Raw genomic sequence first — 22949 nt, 5'->3', positions numbered from 1 at the left:
GCTTTGTGAGGAGGGAGCCGGCCAGAAGATAACACCAGGGGCGGCAATGAAAACGCTGCATCGCACCGCGGGCCACATAAAACGGCCAGGTGGGAGCCGACCAGCAGGTAAGACACCCACCGGTAGGGGGGAATTATTTTATTTTCAATTTAGTGATTGAATTGTGCTAATTTTGGGAATTTACATCTGCTGTCTATATTTTGCACTGTTCAGGAAGAAATGCATTTGTTTCTTTTTCTCTGGGGTTGTACTGCATGGAGAGTCTTGAATCTTAGGGTTTCCTTTGTATATATTAGTACTTTTAGTTTTTGGTCCTGTATTTGCATAGGGGTTATCTGTGTTCTGGTAGGAATGAATGTTGAGAAGCATACAGTGTGCTTTGTGTAGTTTAATTTTGTGGTTAACCATTATGTGTTATTAATAAGATTACCGTATTTTCACACATATACCGCGCACCCGTGTAAAACGCGCACAAGGGTATAGCGCGCGGGAAACCTAAATTTATGTAAATAAATTATTATATACCGCGCACACGCATATACTGCGCATGCTGCTCCATGAATTTAAATCTCCTTCTGCCGTCCCGACTCTCCTCTCGCCGCCCTGCCCTCTGCCCCGAGTCTCCTCTCGTCCCGACTCTCCTTTCGCCGCCCTGCCCCGAGTCTCCTCTCGTCCCAACTCTCCTTTTGCTGCCCTGACCTGCTCCCAGCTCTGTAAGCATGCGCAGACCATCTACAGACAAAGAAGATGGTCTGAGCATGCTTGCCGCTCAGTTTTCTAACCACACTGGCCCCCCCACCGCTTGAAGTCCTGTCCCCCCTTGAAGTCCTGTCCCCACCCTGAAAGCCTGATGCCCCACCCCGAAGGACCGCTGGCCCCCCCACCCCGAAGGACCGCTCGCACCCTCACACCGAAGGACCGCTCGCACCCCCACACCGAAGGACCGCTCGCACCCCCAGCGCCCCCCACCCCGCATGGAGAAGCTGCCTACCATTGATTCATGATGCCAGTGAGCCCTGCTGCTTCCTCTGCCGGCGGTCGCGCCCCTTCTCTGAGCCCTGCGCTGCTTCCTCTGCCGGCGGTCCTGAAGGGGCGGGACCGCGGCAGAGGAAGCAGCGCAGGGCTCAGAGAAGGGGCGGGACCACCGGCAGAGGAAGCAGCAGGGCTCATTGGCATCGGGAACCAACGGTAGGCAGCTTCTCCGTGCGGGGGGGGGCGCTGGGGGATGAATCGGACGTCGGGAGGATGCAAGCGGTCCTTCGGGGTGGGGGTGTGAGCGGTCCTTCGGGGTGGGGCAGGGGGATGAATCGGACATCGGGGGGGAACTATGTAAAAAAAAACTTGTACAACGCATTCACGCATATAACGCGCATGGTTATGCATGGTTTGTAAAATCGTGTATAACACGCGCGTTATATGCATGAAAATACGGTATATTGTGTGTGTTTATATGAAAAATGAATGGAAAAAATGGTGGTACAATTAGAATTATTCTGGGTGCGGGGTCTGGCCTGTGACTTAGCTTGTGTTTTAGATTTCAGCCCCTTAATGTGACTGAATTTGACACCCCCGCTGTAGACCCCCTGCTGTAGTCCTCAAAAGAACATTTAGCTTTCAAAAAATAGTTTCAGGTTCTCCAGGTGTCACACAACTGTGTATATTGGTTAAGGTCTCAGCAGATTAGTATCAGAATAGACTGCAAGAATACACTGCAACACTGCTGCAGAAAACAACAGCTGAATACTAAATTAATATAAAACATTTCCTTTAAACCCCAATAATATAAGGCAATCAGTGAAGGGATTAAAATTCTCTATTTCCCAGTACTTAATTTTTTTTTTTTAGCAACAGGAGTCACAAAATTCAGTTTAAATTCTGAAACGCACTTTAAAAGTTCTTCTCATTTGTTTTTCCTTTGAAATATAATTCCAAACTTTAGAAATCTCAATAAATCATGAGAACCAGCATTTTACATTCATCATGCTATGATTCATAGGCAGCAGAACGCTTTTTTATTTGTGGGGCCCACAAGCTCTGCCCCAGACCCCACCCCCATAATAGTACTAATTGTAATACCATTTTTTCCATTCATTTTTCATATATACACACAATATAATCTTATTAATAATACATAATGGTTAACCACAAAATTAAACTACACAAAGCACACTGTACGTATGCTTCTCAACTTTCATTCCTAACAGAACACAGATACGGGACCACAAACTGAAAATACTAATATATATAAACAAAACCCTAAGGGCCTTTTTTACAAAGCCGCGCTAGCGGCTGCCCTGCGCTAACGGCCCCAAAGCCCATAGAGATTTAAAGGGCTTTGGGGCTGTTGCCGCATGGCTTTGTAAAAGAGGCAGTAAGATTCAAGACTCTGCATGCAGTACAACCCCAAAGAAAAAGAAACGAGTGCATTTCTTCCTTAACAGTGCAAAATATAGACAGCAGATGTAATTTCTCAAAACTGACACAATTCAATCATAGTTTATAGTTTCATAGTTTATTAAAAATTTTGATTACACGCCTATCATAAATTCTAGGTGAGAATGTAATAAAAGAAAATGGGGAAATACATAAATTGACACAAAATACATATACAACTAACTACATAAAACAGAACTAACTATACAAGACCACAAGAGAGAAGAAGGAAGAACTACAATATAGTCAAGAAAGGAAAACATTAATGGAATGAATTAATGGGAACGGTACGTACGTATATTGTGCTGCATTAGTTAATTAGAGAAGAGAATCGGAAGAGTAAGGGACAGATAAGCAATAGTATTAATGAAAAAGGAGCTTAAAGATCAAAGGTATCTTTATAGAGGAAACACTTTAATGCACCTTTGAATTTCTCTAAGTTTGATTCAGACCTTATGTGGAGTGGCAAAGAATTCCAGATTGTGGGACCAGTCACCGAAAATGATGTTGTGGGTCAAGACCCTATAATTTTCAGCGAGGGAACAAAGAATAGATGTTGATTTCTTGATCTTAATACTCTTGGAGGGTCATGTGGAATTATTAACTTATCGATAAATGCCGATTCCTTGTTTTTCAGCATTTTGAAAATTATCATGGCTTGTTTATATGTTTTTTGTTTTTTGTTTTTAATTAATTTTCCATTCTTACAGCAATTAATTCACATATAATATAATTAATTATTACATAACATTTGTAATTACAATCAATACATCATATCATAAATAATAAATCCCTCCCCTTTTTTCAATTCTTATTTCCAAAAATTATACAAATCCCTCCCCAATCCTATATATCTACTACCAATGTGCTAAGAAATCTGATCAGTAGAATAATTAGTCAATGGTTGCCATATTTTCTTAAAATTATGAAGATTCCCTTGTTGTAACGCTATTACTTTTTCTATTTTGTATATATGACATACAGAGTTCCACCAGAATGTATAATTTAATTTGGTATAGTCCTTCCAATTTTGAGTTATTTGTTGCATGGCGACTTCTGTCAATATTAATAACAGCTTATTATTATTTGCTGAGATCGGACTCTGAGTTCTCATTGCAGTGCCAAATAGTATGGTGTCATATGAGAGTCCTACATGATTTTCTAATAACTTATTAATTTGGGGCCAAATTAAATTCCAAAAGGCATTTACACAGGGACAGAAAAAAATTAAATGATCTAACGTCCCTACTTCTATTCTACAATGCCAGCATCTATTGGATCTAGTACTATCTATCTTTTGCAGGCGCGTAGGGGTCCATAATACTCTATGTAACAAGAACATCCATGTTTGATTCATAGATGCTGACCTTGTAGACCTTAATCTCCAGGACCAAAATCGTGGCCATTAAGAAGCAGAAATTGTCTGTCCAATTTCAATACTCCAAATATCCCTAAGTCCAGTTTTCTTTTTTTTATTTAAAAATCCATATAACAATTTATACCATTTTGCGGCTTGGTGACCCAAGTAGTCCGCCTGGAAACATAAAACCTGCAGACTATATTGAGTATTAAGATCTTTCCAATCAGGGAACCCTGCCTGAATGGCCTGCTTCAATTGCATCCATTTAAAATATTGTGTTTTATTTAAACCGAATTTATTTTGCAATTGTGAAAAACTAAGCATTGATCCTTCTGAAATGACATCATTCAATGTCCGTATACCTGCAATTATCCATTGTTTCCAGACGATCTTAAATCCGTCAATCTTGATCCTGGAGTTTACCCAAATAGATTGATTTAGTGATTTAGCTATTGGTTCTGGTGATAGATTACTGATATATCTTAATGTTTTCCAAGTATCTAATAAAATTCTGTTATCTTTGTATCTTCTAGGCATTGTTATACTAATTAAATGTTCTAAATGTAATGGGAACAGGAGCCGCCATTCTAAATATAACCAATCTGGTACATTCTCCATGAGATCTGGGAGGATCCAATACATACCCTGTCTTAGAATATAGGCTTGATGGTACCTATAAAAATTTGGAAAATTTACCCCTCCCTCCACAATTGGTCTTTGTAATGATACTAAAGCAATTCTGGGTCTTTTCCCAAACCAAACAAATTTTGTAAGAAGATTGTTTAATTTTTTATAAAATGACCCCTGAAAAAATATTGGTATCATACTCATTTGGTAGCAAACCACAGGCAATATCATCATTTTAATTGTTTGAACTCTTCCCCACCAAGAAAGATGTAAAGGATTCCATTGCTCACACATTTCTGTTATTTTTCTTAATAAAAGTTTTTCATTTTCTTTGACTATATCTTCAATAGTATTTTTGATAATAATTCCTAAGTATTTTAAACCATCATCTTTATATATGTTTATATGTTAATCTATGTTGAATGGGTAGCCAATGTGCATTCTTTAATAACGGGGTAACATGGTCGTGTTTCTTGATAGTGGTATTCTGTATGAGCTGAAGAAATCTGATTTCTTTCAATAAGATACCCTTATAAAGGGAGTTACAATAATCTATCTTTGTGATCACGAGGGAATGAATCAGTATATTCAGTGACGTGGCTTCCAAAATGCTTTGCAGAGACCTTATCACTAAATTGAATATAAAATCATTTCCCCTACCTTTGTTGTCTGGTGGTTTTGGTTTTCAAACCATCTTTCCCAATCACTGGCTGCACTTCCTTCTGCCTGTCTAATTGTGTAACCAGGGCCACCTTATCCATTTGCTGGTTTTCTCTCCTTCACTTTCTGCCATACATCCATCTTTAGCATTAACTTTTAACATTCAACGTTCTTCCATTTTTCTGCTTTCTGCTCAAAATCTACTTTTCCATGCTTTCTTCTCAAAGTCAAATTTTTCATGACTTTCCTTCCCATCTATCCATGTGTACCATCTCTTTCCTCTTTCTACTCCCCTACTCCCATTTATTCATAAGAAGCATTTCTTCTTATCTCTTCCCTGTCGCACCCATTGCTGTGCACCATCTCCTCCCTCTGTCTCCCCTCCATCCCTATGCACCATCTCATCTTTCTCCCATGGTCAGACATCTCTGTCTTCCCTCTTCCCCCCTCATATGGTCTGGCATCTTTCTCCTCTCCTTCCCATAGCCTGGAATCTCTCTCCTCTCCCATGGTCTGGCATCTCTCTCTCCTTCCCTCCCTCTTCCTGAGGTCTAACATCTCTCTCCTTTCCTTTCTGTCATCTGGCATCTCTCTCTCCCCTCCTTCCCTTCCATTCTGTGATCTGGCATCTCTCTCTCTCCTTCCCATTCCAGTGGTCTGACATCTCTCCCTTCTTTAGGTCATCTCTCCTCCCTCCCAGTGTAACATTTCTCCCTTCCTCCTCTCCACCACTATCATGTCCAACAATTCTTCCTTTCCCCATATATATCACTTAACCAGGCAATCATTTTGCCTACTAGAAATGAAAGTGTTCTATCCAAGAATCTCTTATAACAGCAAGATTTTAATGTTGGGTAGACAAATAAGCAAGAACAGCGGATAGACATGATGGTATAAGACAGCTCAAAGTGAGAGGAAAGGTAAATTGGAGCCAAGCCAGTCAGGGTTTTGAAACAAATACAGGCAAATTTGAACAAAATTCTTGCCTCCACTGGCAGCCGATGTAATTGTTTATAATAAGGGCTGACATGGTCATTTTTCATCAGGCCAAAAATGAAACGGACCGCTGAATTCTGAATAATAATCTTTTGAAGATTCTCTTGATCCCATGTATATTATAATACAGTAATCAAGGATGCTTAATATCAGAGACTGCACCAATAATCTAAAGGATGTTGAATCAAAATATTTTTTGATGGTGCAAAGCTTCCATAACACAAAAAAGCATTTTTTTACTGTGTTTTCTAGCTATCTAGGTGCAAGCATTTATGCCAGCTGTATTTGCCCTGCTATGTTAATATTCTATAAAGGAAAGCAGGTGCCAACTTTTCTTTATAAATAAACATCCTTTTATAGAATTATATTCTATATACTTTGATTTAGAGCCTTGTATCTTAATGTGTATATTTCAATTCAGATTCAAAACTGTTTTATCATGTTCTGAGCTCCATTAGTTGGAAAAACATGGAAGAAATTAATGATGATAATGAATGTATTTTTATCCTTGTTCTATCTACAGCAAGAACACCCGAACTTCAGACACTCTGAACAAACAGCAGACACTAAGGATGCATATTGATATTCCTCGAGCGCAACTTCTCATTGAAGAGAGGGACACAATGGACACTATAGGTATGCAAGCAATGCATATAGGGTCTGCTTTATCAAGGTTTTCTTGAAAAACAGAATGAGAGAAAGTCATTCTTACATGTAGTCAATAGTATCTTAACTGCATATTAAGGGGGTAATAATAAAAAAAAAAAAGTCTAAAAAGTGTCCTAAATGGCTACTTGGATGATCAAAAAGCCTGATCGTCTAAGTACCCATAACCAAAGCTGGTTTTTAGACGTATCTAAAAACAGCTTAGGCCTTTCCCCTGCCTCTAAACACACAGAGAGAAAAGAGGCGTGTTTAGAGGAGGGGAAAGGGCGGGCGGTGGGTGGAAGGTGGGCTGACCTACACCTAGGTCACCTACAACAGGTATAACCAAAACAGTTTAATCTGCACTTAGACCTTTTTGACTTAGACAAAATAAAACCAGGTCTAAGTGCCGAAAAAGGGGCCGCTGAGCTGATGGCTGCTGGCGCCATCAGTTCAGCGGCCCGGCAACCTAACCATCGTGGCAGGAGAGATGCCTCATCTCCCCTACCGCGATGCCATCACTCTTCTACCCAAACTGCCGCGACCCTCGGCAGTTCCGGTAGAAGAGTGATGGCTTTGCGGTAGGGGAGATGAGACATCTCTCCTGCTGCGATCCATCACACCTCCCCTCGCAATTAACAACAGGGCAAGAGGGAGCTCAAGCCCTCTTGCCGCAGCCAACCACGGCACCCCTGACATATCGGGGCAAGAGGGAGCTCAAGCCCTCTTGCCCCAGCCAACCGTAGCACCCCCAACATATCAGCCCATGTGCCCATATCGGCCCCAACCCGGCCCATGTGCCTCAGGCCCCGCACCCAGGAGGGGCCTAAGGCTCCCGGGCATATTCTGATTGGCCCAGGCGCCTTAGGCCCTACCTGTGGGCGGGGCTTTGGGATGGCTGGGCCAATCCGGCCTCATTCTGCCGGTGGCTGCCTGCTGGACAGGAAGGTTTGGCTCCCGTCTGTCCGGCCAACTGAAACGAAGGTACGGGGAAGGGGGGTGGGGATGGGGGGGTCGTGGAGGTCGGCCAGGGGGTCGCGGGTTGGCTGGGGGGGTGGTCGGTGGTTCTGGGGGGGCGGTCATTGGGGGGAGGGGGGGTTGCATCTAGGACAGGAGGGCCTGGGATCCCTCCTGCCTGTAATGTGGTGCGGGGTGGGAGTAGGGGGGTCGCCGTGGCCAGGAGGGTTTAGGCTCCCTCCTGGCCCATTCAAGTAGCGGCGGGGGGGGGGGGTTCACCGCGGGCCAGGAGAGCCTGGGCTCTCTCCTGGCCCACTCGATTCGGGGGTAGCCTGGGCCAGGAGGGCTCCCTCCTTGCCCGAATGAGTCGGGAGTGCCACGGTTAGCCGGGGCAAGAGGGCTTGAGCTCCCTCTTGCCTCAATATGTCAGGGGTGCCACGGTTGGCTGGGGCAAGAGGGCTTGAGTTCCCTCTTGCCCCGATATGCCGCGGTTGGCTGGGGCAAGAGGGCTTGAGCTCCCTCTTGCCCCGATGTTGTTGGGAGGGGGGGAGGGTCGCGGTTTGACATGGCAGGAGGGCTTGGGCACCCTCCTGCCTGGATGGTTGTGTGTGTGTGTGTGTGGAGGGGGAATTCTGTAACCGGTGTTGTTTTTGACAGACACCGGTTACAGAATCCAGCTTTTAGGCAAAGGATTGGCTCCTCCTTCGCCTAAAAGCCCTTCTGATGGACGTTTGGGGCTTAGGCGTTTTTTTGTTTCATTATGGTTGAAAAGTGTAGACGTGGTGTGGGTGTACTTTTAGATGTAATGGTGATTGGACGTTTAGGTAGAGAAAGGCCATAATTAAAACATTGACGTTTGTTTTGGTTATGGACACTTTCCCTGCTTCTGGGTTGAACGTTTAGGGACTTAGGCCAAAAGGGGACTTAGACGCTTTTTTTGATTATGCCCCTCTAATTATATAAATAAAATTGTTAGTTGTGTTCAGCTTTATTCTGAGTACACTAGGCCAATGTTTCTTAAGTCATTCTTAGGGTACTTTGTAATTCAGGGTTGTAGGAGTTTAGGTCTTTACTCATAGTGCCACAAACAGGCTAGGTTTTCAAGATATCCCTAATAAATATGCATGAGATAGATTTGCATACAATGGAGGTAGAATCATGCAGATTTATCTCATGCATATATTTATATCACTTGAGGCCTGAACTCCTGAGATATTTGTTGCAAACAAAGCTACTGCATGCATACTGATCGTAACATAGTATCATAGCAAATGACAAGAGATAAAGATTTTCATAGACCAGTCTGCCCAACAAGGTGGTAAGGACTGCAGCCACAATTCCATAAAGGTTACATTCTTTACTCCTGACAGAATTCTGCACATCTTCACAGTGCAGAATTTGCGCAGAAGTCCTCATTCGCACATAATTCAGTACACACTTTGTAGAACTTCCATTCTGTTCCTGCTCCTGACCTGACAATCCCCTTCCCCTGCACGGGCCTGGCCTCTCTTCGATTGCCCTCCACCGTGTGATCCAACATCTGTCTGACCTGCGGGGTGGGGGGGGGAGGGAAAAACCCTTCAGAACTCCACAAAAACATAAGAATAGCCCTTACTAGGTCAGGCCAATGGCCATCAAGCCCAGTGGCGTCATCATGGTGGCCAATCTAGACAAAAGCCCAAATGGTAGCAACATTCCATGCTACTGATCCAGGGCAAGCAGTGGCTTCCCCCATGTCTGTCTCAATGTCAGACTGTGGACTTTTCCTCCAGGAAATTGTCCAAAACTTTCTTAAAGCCAGCTACATAACCGCTCTTACTACCTTTTGAAACATGTTCCAGAGCTTAATTATTCTCTAAGTGAAAAAATATTTCCTCCTAGTAGTTTTAAAATTATTTCCCTGTAACTTCATTGGATATCCCCTAGTGTTTGTAATTTTTGACAGATTTTTTAGACTTCAGTCATTTCTCCCCTCAGCCTTCTCTTTTTCATGCTGAAGAGCCCTAACTTCTTTAGTCTTTCCTCATGTGAAAGAAGTTCCATTTCCTTTATCATCTTGGTCGCTCTTCTTTAAACCTTTTCTAGTTTTGTTATATCTTTCTTAAGATAAGGTGACCAGAATTGAATGCAATACTCAAGATAAGATCACACCATGGAGTGATACAGAGGCATTATAAATTTCTTAGTTTTGTTAACCATCTCTTTTGTAATAATTCCTAGCATCTTATTTGCTTTTTTGGCCGCCGTCACATATTGGGCAGAAGGTTTCATCATATTGTCCACAATGACACCCAGACCTTTTTCTTGGACGCTAACCCCCCAAGGTGGACCCTAGTATCTGGTAACTATAGTTTAGGTTATTCTTCCCTATGTGCATCACTTTGCATTTGTCCACATTAAATTTCATCTGTCATTTGGATGCTTACCCCCTCTTCTACAAAACTGTGCTAGCAGTTTCTAGCGCGGGGAGCTGCGCTGCTCTCGATGCTCATAGAATTCCTATGAGCGTCAAGAGCAGCTCTCTGTGCTAGAAACTGCTAGCGCAGTTTTGTAAAAGAGGAGGGGGTTAGTCTTCCAATTTCCTAAGGTCTTCCTGCAATTTTTCACAATCTGCATGCGTTTTAACAACTTTGAACAGTTTAGTGCCATTTACAAACTTGCCCCCTTTTACAAATCTGTGAAAGCAGTTTTTAACACAGGCCAGCGTGCTGAATGCTCTGTGTTGCCCCTGATGCTCATTGAAACTCTGAGTGTTGGGAGCAGCAAAGAGCATTCAGCGCGCCAGCCTGTGATAAAAACCACTTCCAGGTTTTGTTAAAGAGGGAGTTAATCACCTCACTTGTCATTCCAATTTCCAGATCATTTCTTAATAAGTTAAATGGCACCAGTTCCAGTGCAGATACCTGCGGCACTCCACTATTTGCCCTCCTTCATTGAGAAAAATGGCCATTTAACCCTACCCTCTGTTTACTATTCAGTAAACAAACTGCAAAAAACAAACACATTTGAGACCTTATAAACGGCTTGTCATAATAATAGAAACTGAAACTGAAGATATCAGAGATGCACATTTCCTAAAACTAACATAATTAATAAATTCAGAAAAAAAAAAATTCTACTTTTGTTTTCTGAGCATTGCTGTGGTTTCAGTATCTCTTTTCTGCGTTTTCTGTTGTTTCTTAACTCTCTTTCCAGGATCTCCTGTCCTTTTCAAATTTTCTTCTCTTTCTGTGTCCACTGTCCATCTTCCTTCTGCGTCCTTTATCTATCCTGTCCAGTATCTCCCCTCTGTGCCCTTATCCCTATGTTTTCTTCATGTCCAGCATCTCTTTTGTGTGTCTGTCCCTCCCCATGTCAAACTTCTCCACACTCTTTTCAATTCCTTATGCATCCCCCACCCCAGGGCCAGTATCTCTCTCTCTCTCTCTCTCTCTCTTTCTCTCTCATCCTGACTCTCTCTCTCTGTATTCGTCCAGTATCTCTCTCCCCCTTTCTTTCCAGTCTAGTCTCTCTCTCACTGTCTTCCCTCTGTTCCCCCCAGCTCTTGTTCCCCTCTCTTCTCACCCTTTTTGGTAAGAATCTCTCTCTATATATATTTCCCCCATGGCCCTCTAAAAAAGCAACTGGGTGCCAGCAGAGGTAGTGCCAAAAAATGTCTACCTCCGGCTGCCCTGCCAGGGCTCTTCCTCTGCTCTATCCCAACCATAGGAAGTTACCTCGGAGGTGGTGTGATGTGATAGTTTGGCTCCAGTAGGATACATGACAGTTCGGTGATTTGTTCTGTGATACATAGTGGGTACTAGACAATCAGAGATACCTGGTTTTCAGTGTTGCTTCTGCCAGCCACCCATCATGAGTTTCTAGGTCTGTTGGGGGTGGCAGGCAGGAGAAGGAAGAGAGAGATAACAGATAGAGGGCGCTTTACCATTGGGCAGCCCTGGGCTTTTTCCTGGACTCATTCAAGGGTAGCTAAGCCAGTGCTTATCACCTCTTTACTATGGCACACTATTTCTTGATGCATTGCCGAACAGACTCCAAGGGGAAAACTTGACTCGCTCTCTTCTGTCACAACATATATAAAAAATTATTTGTTTACTAGAACCTTATCTGTCACCCTCAACTTCTCAGAAAACCCATTACATTGATAGGCTATGTGTATATTCTGATAACTAGACTGCCTAAGTGTATGCCAGGGCCAGTTTGAAAAACACTCCTTTAGATCTTCATTAGGGCATCACTTATTAACCCCCTTGCAGCAAAGTATTTCACTTATTCTTGAAAACCTCTATTGATGTTTTTGTCTGCACCATAACTTCATTTTCAAGATAATAGATGCTTTAATGAATATATTTTTCCTTTAAGTTAAGCTAAGTACATAACAGGGCTCTAGTTCTGCCAGATGTTGTCTATCAATGGCATCCTGTCCTTTCACCCTCAAAACATGCAGAGAAATCTGGGATATACTACCATGAACCAATTCAGTTGTTTAGTGAGAATCTCTGCCCTGATATCTTGAACGTTCAATTTTTTGTTAATGGTGTGATAAACAGCCCAGAGGCATTCAAGTGTATAACTGAGTTAGTTTCAAATCCAAATTTCCAAACATATCCAAGCTAGATTTGGCATATCATCAGTGTAAATGTAGAAATGTCATCTTAGAAAGTTGGTGAGATAATTTAGTTGAGTTTGATACTAAATGCCTATTTTTTCCCTACTTGTACCAGTTCTCCATGAAAAGCTGCCAGAGTGGGCTACTGCACAGTGTACTGGGCAGAATAGACTATTAAACTCTTCCAGGTCTTTTCCTAGACATCTGCTTTATTCTCAGTCAGTGAAAGAATAAAATACTGGCTACATATTCCTATTATTGTGTATTAAATATATAGTTCTGAAGTGAAATACTGAATAAAAATTAGAGAGGAGAATTAATGCATAATAGTAAGAGAAGGGAATACTGGATATTAAAGCCATAATTTTAGGCTGTTATCACTTTGGCAATGTGTTTCTGACTGTCAAACTGAAGATTTGTGATAGCACCTTGTGCAGCCGTGGGTCTCGGCCAGGAGTGTGCCTGATGCCTAACTTGGAAGATGTCTTGGCATGGTGATTAGAGCCACAACCTCAAATTGAGCAATCTGGCATCCATATTGTGTCTGCACAGAGCCTTTTTGGGTTAAAAAATGCCAAGAATGGCAATGGACAGGATCTGTCATTGCAAAGATTTTTGTCAACAAGAAGATGTATTGTTTCAGAAGAGAGCAGATCAAGCTTTCCTGCTGGAATCTGTTCAACAATGCATTAAGAAGTCGTGTGCCACAGTAAGAATTTCCCACAGCAGAATTCATTAATAATACAAGAAAGTCTGAGAATAAAAATTCAGTGATGTTATTCAGATCCTATGCTAGCCTTGCAGTACTTATGCTGCTTTACTGTTATTTCTCTCTAGTTTGGCTCCAGTAGGATACATGACAGTTCGGTGATTTGTTCTGTGATACATAGTGGGTACTGGGTAATCTGGGTCTGAGCACTAACTGGGGGTTTCTCTCATGCACTTTGAAAAGAACATAAGAATAGCCTTACTGGGTCAGACCAATGGTCCATCTAGCCAAGTAGCCTGTTCTCACTCTGGCCAATCCAGGTCCCTAGTACCTGGCCAAAACCCAAGGAGTAGCAACATTACAAGCAGTGGCTTCCCCCATGTCTTTCTCAATAACAGACTATGGACCTTTCCTCCAGGAACTTGTCCAAACCTTTCTTAAATCCAGCTACTTTATCCGCTCTTACCACAATGAAGTCAACGGCACAATGCACGGCAGCCTCAAAGAGAGCAAACAGAATGTTGAGTATTATTAAGAAGGGTATTACAACCAGAACGAAGGAAGTCATCATGCTGCTGTATCGCGCGATGGTGTGCCCGCATCTGGAATACTGTGTCCAATATTGGTCGCCGTACCTAAAGAAGGACATGGAAATGATTGAGAGGGTTCAGAGAAGAGCGACAAGAATGATAAAAGGTCTGGAAAACCTTTCATATGCAGACAATCTGGAAAGGTTGGGGCTCTTCACCCTAGAGAAGCGGAGACTCAGAGGAGACATGATAGAGACTTACAAGATCATGAAAGGCATAGAGAAGGTGGAAAGGGACAGATTCTTCAGCCTATTGGGAACTACAAGAACAAGGGGGCACTCGGAAAAATTGAAAGGGGACAGGTTTAGAACCAATGCTAGCAAATTCTTCTTCACTCAGAGGGTGGTGGACACCTGTAATGTGCTTCCGGAGGATGTAATAGGACAGAATACATTAAGAGGATTCAAAGAGGGATTGGACAAGTTCCTGAAGGATACGGGGATTGAGGGATATAGACAGAGACAGAGATAGGATGATGAAAGGGTACTGAAAGCTTTTAGACAAAGGATCACTTACAGGTCATGGACCTGATGGGCCACCGCGTGAGCGGACTGCTGGGTGCAATGGACCCCTGGTCAGACCCAGCAGAGGCAACTTCTTATGTTCTTAATGCATTCCAGAGCTTAACTATTCTCTGAGTGAAAAAAATTTCTTCCTATTGGTGTTAAAAATATTTCCCTGTAACTTCATCGAGTGTCTAGTCCTAGCAATTTTTGATAGAGTGAAAAATTGATCCACTTGTACCCGTTCTCCTCCACTCAGGATTTTGTAGACTTCAATCAATCTCCCCTCAGCTGTCTCTTTTCCAAGCTGAAGATCCCTAACTTTTTTAGTCTTTCCTCATAAAAGAGTAGTTCCATCCCCTTTATCATCTTAGTCACTCTTCTTTGAACCTTTTCTAGCGCTGCTATATCTTTCTTGAGATAAATAAACCAGAACTGAACACAATACTCCAGAGGAGGTCGCACCATGGAGTAATACAGGGGCATTATAGCATTCTTAGTCTTATTAACCATCCCTTTTTTAATAATTACTAGCATCCTGTTTGCTTTTTTGGCTCCCGCCACACATTGTGCATAAGGTTTCTTTTTTTTGTCTATAATGACACCCAGATCCTTTTCTTGGGTGCTAACCCACAAGGTGGACCATAGCATCCAGTAACTGTGATTTGGGTTATTCTTCCCAATGTGCATCGCTTTGCATTTGTCCACATTGTATTTCATCTGCCACTTGGATGCCCAGTCTTCCAATTTCCTAAGGTCTGCCTGCATGTGTTTTAACAACTTTGAACAGTTTAGTGTCAACTGCAAATTTAATCACCTCACTTGTCGTTCCAATTTCCAGATCATTTATAAATAAGTTAAATAGCACCGATCCCAATACAGATCCCTGTGGCACTCCACTGTTTACTCTCCTCCACTGAGAAAAATGACCATTTAACCCTACCCTCTGTTTTCTATCCGATAACCAATTCCTAATCCACAACTGAACTTTGGCACCTATCTTGTTTGCCTTAACTTTGCAGGTGAGCCTTTTATTCATTCAGTAACTCAATGACTCGACATATACATGTTTCGGCCAAAAAGACCTGCTTCGGGAGTATTGACAGTCTTCTAGCTTCATATTTCTTGTGGCAGGACAATCGGCAAACTGCAGAATAGTTGATGCTCCAAATCTATAGACATAGGGGCTCATAATTGAAAGAGAAAAACGTCCAAAAACCGGCCTAAGTCGGCACTTGGACGAACATTTCTCAAAAACGTCCAAGTACCGATAATAAAAACGGGTTTAGGACGTATTTCTAAACGACCAAGGCCTTCATAGTGCCGCTGAATCACCAAAACTAAACGGGGCGTTTCGGGAGGCATGTCGAGGGCAGGATGTGGGCCGGCTTAGACTTAGTCGTACAGCATTTATAACCAAAAGTTTTACAACAGAGCCTTGACGGAACTTGGACGTTGTGACTTAGACCATGTAAAACATGGTCTAAGTCACAAAAACCCGCCTAAAGTCACCAGATAAGCACTGCAAACACATAAAACAGACCCCCACACACTACCCCAGTGATCATCAACCCCCTCCACCCCATAAAAATTTTAATCATAACTTTAAAATTCAGCCTCCAGACCATCATCACCTGGCCGCCTGGCATAGGAAGGCCTAGTCGTCCAGCCCAGAGGCAGCTTAAGTCACCTTGGGGGTGGGTTAGGGACTCATGAAGAGGAGGACCCATGCCCATAAGCCCCTGTAATCACTGCATTGATCCTTAAACATGTGCACTCCCCTATATACCCCCAAAATCCTTTTGTACTGGCATATAAGTGACTCCTGCAGCCATAAGGGCTATTGGGGTGGTAGATAAGTGGGTCTAGGGGATTCTGGAGGTGGTTTGGGGGGTTATCATGACCTATAAGGAAGCTTGTAGGGAGGAGAAGACATGGCATCCTTTTTCTGAAGTTCACAGCAGTGCCCACTATTTAGGTGGCATGTCTGGGTGTGCAGTCCATCACTTTGCAGACCCCTCCAACATCCAATAGGGCTTGATCTAGGCGTTTGGACTTGGACGGAAAGTTGGACGAAAATGTAGTATAAAGATAGACGATTTAGTGGCTTGGACGATCAGATCGGCAGGTCGTATAATTTGATGATTTTCAAAACGAAAAAAAAGTTGGAGGTATCTTTCGAAAATGTATCTTAAGCTGTTTTTTACTTTGGACCACTTGCGAGATGAATGTAAACGGACTTAGACGTCCCTTTCGATTATGCCCCTCTTAGAGTTTGACGATTGTCCTGCCACAAGAAATGTGATGCCAGGTACCGTATTAACGACTTGAAAGTTCACTCAAAACATTATCTGACATTGCCCAGAAGACTTTCAAGACTCCTGAAGCAGGCCTTTTTGGCTCGAAGATGTACATGTCGAGCCATTGAGTTACTGACTGAATAAAAGTCATTGGATGAATAAAAGGACATTTTATGCAATAGATTATATCCACCAGTTTATTTAGGACAATTCCACTCTTTACTTTATGAGTCTTTGGATTTGTTTTCCCTGATCCATTCTTTGTTTACTACTACATATAGCACACAGGTAAAGAGCCTGTGAAAGGAATGCAAACAATGCTCTCACACCTAGGCCTAGCCCAGCCTAGGGTTCTTAGATTTTTTTCATGTAGAAACCTGGACACATGGCCCCACCCCATTCTGCCCCCAGCCCTGCTTTGTTCTGCCCCTAGCCCAGCCCTGCCCCCATAAAGCCACATCTTTCTTTTCTGACCTCTGGACCGTGTCTGGAGGGCCTCTGAGCATGCACGGATGCATGTGATGTCATCTGCACATGCTCAGAGGTCCTCCAGACACAGCCAGGAGGTTGGGGCTTTCCCAAACCTGGACAAACTACTAGGTTTTGGAAAGTCCGTCCGGGCACCCACACACTCCTCTAAAAAAGAGGACATGTTCTGGTTTTCCTGGATATCTGGTAACCCTAGCCAGGCCTCTCATGATGACAAACTCTGGAGTCCATGAACAATTTTTATGAAAATGGCCATTTATTGTGCACTCCCCAGAAGTACAAAAATGTATAAGAGGTGGCAAATGAAAACAGTCACTGTATAGTCCACAAGGAAAAAAGTGACAAAAAGGTAGTGACAAAAAGTGTCCAGATTGCTTACTGTTCAAATGTTTTCACTCAGACTTCCCAACATGTCTCCTCCAGCACTTTCTTAGGGAATAAAGCCCTCTTCTCCCCCTTCTCTATTTATAGCTCCTTGGACAGTTGCTGATACCTCTCAGAACCTCTTCCTCAGTACAGTTTAGTAGTGGAGATTCATATTGACCATATGTCTTTTTATTTATTTATTTTTATTTAAAAACATTTTTAATCTGCCTTTATCCAAGACGGCTAACAATATTACATACATATTTCAAGACTTGCACAACAAAAGATTATATCATCTCAACCCATAAATTAAGATAATTTAAAATACAGCCCCACTAGGTCATATACCTGGCCTCCGACTCTCTTCAGTTGCATCTCCCCTCCCTTGTAGAACTGGAACTCTGCAACTTGCTCCTTTCCTTTTCCAATATCTTTCTTAAAGATTTCAGCAACATACTTGGAGGGGCATAATAATAAAAAAAAAAAAAACCAAGCAAAAAAAGTCTAAGCCACTTTTTGGCCTAGACCAGGGGTAGGGAGCTCCAGTCCTCGAGCGCCATAGTCCAGTTGGGTTTTCAGGATTTCCCCCATGAATGTGCATGAGATCTATTTGCAGGCACTGCTTTCAATGCATGTTCATGGGGGAAATCCTGAAAACCCGACTGGACTACGGCTCTCGAGGACCAGAGTTCCCTACCCCTGGCCTAGACCCTATACACTGAAAGTAGAAGCAGGGAAAATGTCCATTCTCAAAAAAAAAAGTCCAAAATGAGGTTTATTTTGAGAATGGCCTACCTCTACGTTCAGCAGTTTAAACGGCCATACCACCACTACATCTACACTTACAACACATTATCAACCCCAAAACAGCCTAAGCCACAAAGCCCAAAACCAGACCTTTTAGGCAAAGGAGGGGCCAGTCCTTCGCCTAAAAGCTGGATTCTGTAACCGATGTCTGTCAAAAACAACACTGGTTACAGAATTCACCCCCCCTCCCCCTGTAACGATTGCAGCAGGAGAAATGGCTTATCTCCCCTGCCGTGATCGCAATGGCAATCGGCCCACCTCAGAACTACTGCAACCCGCGGCAGGAGAGATGACCAATCTCTCCTGCCATGGTTCATGGCAGTTCGGGTAGAGGGGTGATCGCAATCGCTGCAGGAGAGATGTCCAATCTCTCCTGCCGTGATTCCCCCCCCCCACTGAACAGATATGGGCAAGAGGGATCCCAACTCCTCCTGCTCCAGCAACCCCCCTACCCCCCATCCGATACGGGCAGGAGGGAGCCCAACCCCTCCTGCCCCTGCGACCCCCCACCCCAATCCGATACAGGCATGAGGGAGCCCAGGCCTTCCTGCCCACGATGCACCCCCCACAACCTGCATTCCCGCAATACCCACCCCCACCCCCGACACCCCCCTTATTTAAAATCAGTTGCATGGATGGACGGGTCCCAAGCCCATCCGCCCAGCAGGCCCGCCATCCAACGAATGGAAGGCCTTAGGCACATGGGCTGGGTTGGCCAATTCCAGTTGACCCAGGCGCCTAAGGCCCCTCCTGTGGACGGGGCCTTAGGCACCTGGCCCAATCAGGCCCGCCATTCGGCAGATGGCAGGCCTGTCGGGCATTTGAGCTTGGACCCGTCTGTCCGCCAACTGATTTTAAGTAAGGGGGGTGGGGGTGTTGTGGGGTCGCTGGTTGGGGAGAGCGATCGGGGGTTCGGGGGTCGTCATGGTGGGGTGCGTCATGGGCAGGAGGGTCTGGGCTCCCTCCTGTCCGGATTGGATCGGAGGGATGGGGGTCGCAGAGGCAGGAGAGGTTGGGCTCCCTCCTGCCCATATCAGATCGGGGGGTTGGGGGGTCGCAGGGGCAGGAGGGGATAGGCTCCCTCCTGCCCATATTGGATGGGGGGGTTGGGGGGGGTCGCAGGGGCAGGAGGAGTTGGGCTCCCTCCTGCCCATATTGGATTGGGGGGGGTGAGGGATCGTGTCTCGGCAGAAGAGATTGGCTATCTCTCCTGCTGCGATGGCGATCCCCCACCCCCTCACCTCCAAATTGCGGCACTTCAGGGAGAGGATTGCAGCAGGAGAGATGAGGCATCTCTCCTGCTGCGATCGTTGTGATGAGGGTGGGCAGATTGCCTGGGCCGCTTAGCTGATCGCAGCAGCCACGATCAGCTCAGCAGCCCCTTTTCGGCACTTATACCTGTTTTGACTTGGTCTAAGTCAAAAATGACAATTGCCGACTAGGCAACCTGTTAAAACTTTTGGTTATACCTGCTGTACGACTAAGTCTAGGTCGGCCTACCTCCCGCCCTTTCCCCTTTTGTAAAAATGCTTCTTTTCGCTCTAGGCGCTTAGAGGCAGGGGAAAAGCCTAAGCTGGTTTTAGATATATCTAAAACCAGGTTTGATTATTGGTACTTGGACGATCTGGCTTTTTTGATCGTCCAAGTACCAATTTAGGACACTTTTTAGATGTTTTTTTTTTTTATTATGAGACCCTTGGGGTTTAGTTAAGCTGTTGATGATTTAGTTACTTTAATTCCTTAATCCTCCTAGTAGAGGGGAAAACATCACTGCAAGGTACCCTTGCTTTCTCTCAGTCTTTTATGGTGAATGATAGAGGCCCCTCCTATTTTTTATATTTCCCTCAAAATCTAAAGATTTGTTATTGGTAAGATCTGACAGACAAGTCCATCTCTTATTACATTTGAATGCACTGTTCTGGAGGAGGGACCCAGAATATTCCTCCTGTATATCCAACGCAGGTGTTTTTTGATGTTCTGCTACATCAGGATAGGATAAACTCCTTTTAGTCTTTACTAGCTGCTTGCAATAGCAGTCTAGTGTTGTTCTAGTGCTATATAGCCAAATCACCATCAATAAATTACTGTGCACTAAACTAAACTATACCTTAAATTTATAGACTGGGTCATCTTCAAAAAAAATGAAGCTCGACTCGGTTAACAATCATAAGGTGAACCAGTAATAATAAAACAAAAATGAAAAAAAATCAGGTAAACCTAAATATATAAATACAGTGGAACCTTGGTTTATGAGCATAATTCTTTCCAGAAGCATGCTCGTAATCCAAAGCATTCGTATATCAAAGCGAATTTCCCCATAGAAAATAATGGAAACCCGGCGATTCGTTCCACAACCCAAAAACTTTAATACAAAATACTATACGTACTTGTATTGCAAGACCTCACTCATTTAGAACATACACTACACTCTTGCAGCGTCAGAGAGAGAAGAACTATCGGCTCAGTTGTGATGTGTGTATATTGTATGTACTTGTATTGTAAGACATTGCTTGAATATCAAGTTAAAATTTAACAAAATGTTTTGCTTGTCTTGCAAAACACTTGCAAACCAAGTTACTTGCAATTCAAGGTTTTACTGTATTTATTTATTTTAAAAATTTTATTATTTTTTTTTCAATAAATTGTATTGTATTTAAAAAGTTAATAACAAAAGTACATAAAAATATGAACAAAACAATAAATTTTATTCTGCCTACAAACAAAAGTGGACTACAAAATAACTTGTTTTATCTATGAGGAAAGACAGTTCAATTCAGTTGACATTTCAGGATGTCCAGACTTGGAGAACACTTTGATATCATTGAGTGTCTCTAAAACTTCCTTGCTATTAGGTGCTGTGGTCATCAGCTGACTCCATTTCTTGTCTGCATTCCTAAAGGGAAAAATGGATTCTTGTGTTTCATGAAGTACAGTTACACAGAAATTCATATAATAAATGTTACCAGAACCATGTGCAGATTTCTGTCCCAAAGGAGGAAGCCATTCATCATGAAATGTTCACACATTTCTTTGCTTTCCTGTTTCTTCTAGATGACAGATCCACAGTGCTGTTGACAGATGCTGATTTTGGAGAGTCTTCAAAGCAAAAGTCATTGACTGTCACACACACAGTGCATTACCAGTCTGTTTCACAAGCTACTGGTCCTTTGGTAGATGTTTCTGATGCTCGCCCAGGGACAAGTAAGTCAAAAGTACAGAAGGAGACTTAGACATTGATGTTTGTACAGTAAACGTTGCAATAAGAAGTGCCCTAAGGTAGAAGTAGACAGAAGAATGGGAGTGTTTACAAAATTTCTGAAGAATTAACAAAGGCCAATCTGATAGGTGTGGAATGGGACAATTTATCGCGGCTGTATCATCGCGAGCCATTTTCGCATCTGCAATGAAACAGCCACAACGAATCATCCTTTCCACGATGGCCATAATGAACTGGAATGAAATGTGCCTCTCCTTCTCCCCCCCCCCCCTTCACCAGTGCCTCTCCTCCTCGTGCCGGTACATCTCCTCTTCTTTGCCTTCCCCCCGGTGCATCTCCTACTCCTCCCCCCTCTCCCCCTCCTCCATGCTGATGCCTCTCCTCTTCTCTGCCCCATCCACCAGTGCCTCTCCTCCTCCCCCTCCCCCTCCCCCCGCCAGTGCTTCTCCTCTCTGACCCATCCACCTTGCCTCTCCTCCTCACCATCCCCCCACCCCCACCGGTGCCTCTCCGCCTCTCAGCCCTATTCACCAGTGCGTCACCTCCTCCCCCCCACACTGGTGCTTCTCCCCCTCTCTGCTCCCCCCTACCCACATACCTCTTTCACCCCCTGCTCGGTCGGCCTTCGTTCCCTTCTGACATCACTTCCTAGTCACAAGACCAGGACATGATATCAGAGAGGAGCCGAGGCTAGTATGAGCAGGAGATGGAAGATGCTGCTCACACAAGTGAACCTTTCAAGAGGTATGTGGGGCGGGGATGGGATCGTGTTTCTTCTTTGGAAGATGAGGGGATGTGAGGGCACTCTTATTTTGGGAGGTGTGGGGAGTGCTCCTACTTTAGGGGGGGTGTGGGGGGGGGCATAGCCCCTCCACAAGAGGTCAAGATCTGCCAGGGATGATTTATCATGGCCAATTCAGTGATGTGCAGCGGCTCCTCGTGCGTCCTGCACCTAAACCAGAAGCCTTCTTTCTGACGCAATGTAGGGAATTACTTTTGAGCTACCAAATTTATCCCAATTCATTGTCACAGTTATCCTTGACGATATGAGAACGCCATCTGTTGGATGTTGATTGTATCCCTAAGGCAGGCTTCCACACCAAAACACAAACCATATCGGTTCCATGACACACAATGAATATATGATAAACACTATTACATTGTTATTTCAATAAATATTATCTCATTTGACCTATCTCGGGTTGATGTGTACATTTCCTATGCCCACTTATTTGTTCTAGATTGTTCTCCTATGGGGCTCTTTTCCTTGTTTTTTCTGCATTACATTTCCTCGAAGAACTCAGTACTCTGCATGGATTTACAGTCTAACAAGAAGCCCACACAGGAGAAGGGGCCAGGTTTTGTAAATGCTCACTGATTTATAGTCTCATGCTGTTCTGCATAGGAAACAATGGTGGTCCAGAGGGGGGAGGAGCAGATCTGTTTCTGTGACACATCCACTAATGATGCACAGTGTACCCCTGCAAATTCGCGGTTCGCGAATCACAGACTCGCTCATTCACGGTCTTCTCCGACCGCCTCTTCCTGTAGTAAAGTCGGGTTACACCAATCAGGAGCTGTATGTCAAAGCAACTCCTGGTTGGTGTAGCCCAACATTACTACAGGAAGAGGCGGTCGGAGCAGATCATGAGTGATTTTCTTCACCCGCCGGCACTCCAGC

The 22949-nt window shown here is 43.8% G+C and overlaps 1 protein-coding gene across 1 annotated transcript in view; it reads left to right on the top strand.

The window, feature by feature from the left end:
* The window catches only part of DSCAM (DS cell adhesion molecule), a 756178-nt gene that overhangs the window by 692703 nt on the left and 40526 nt on the right, over window positions 1-22949 (top strand). Inside the window, exons 29-31 of the mRNA XM_033942926.1 lie at window positions 6600-6712; window positions 6822-6824; window positions 21103-21252. Of these exons, the coding sequence (XP_033798817.1) occupies window positions 6600-6712; window positions 6822-6824; window positions 21103-21252 (266 nt within the window). The remainder of the gene's footprint in view (window positions 1-6599; window positions 6713-6821; window positions 6825-21102; window positions 21253-22949) is intronic.

Source organism: Geotrypetes seraphini, chromosome 4, assembly GCF_902459505.1.
Source record: "Geotrypetes seraphini chromosome 4, aGeoSer1.1, whole genome shotgun sequence".
NCBI lineage: Eukaryota > Metazoa > Chordata > Amphibia > Gymnophiona > Dermophiidae > Geotrypetes > Geotrypetes seraphini.
This window is presented reverse-complemented; position numbering and strand designations above follow the sequence as displayed.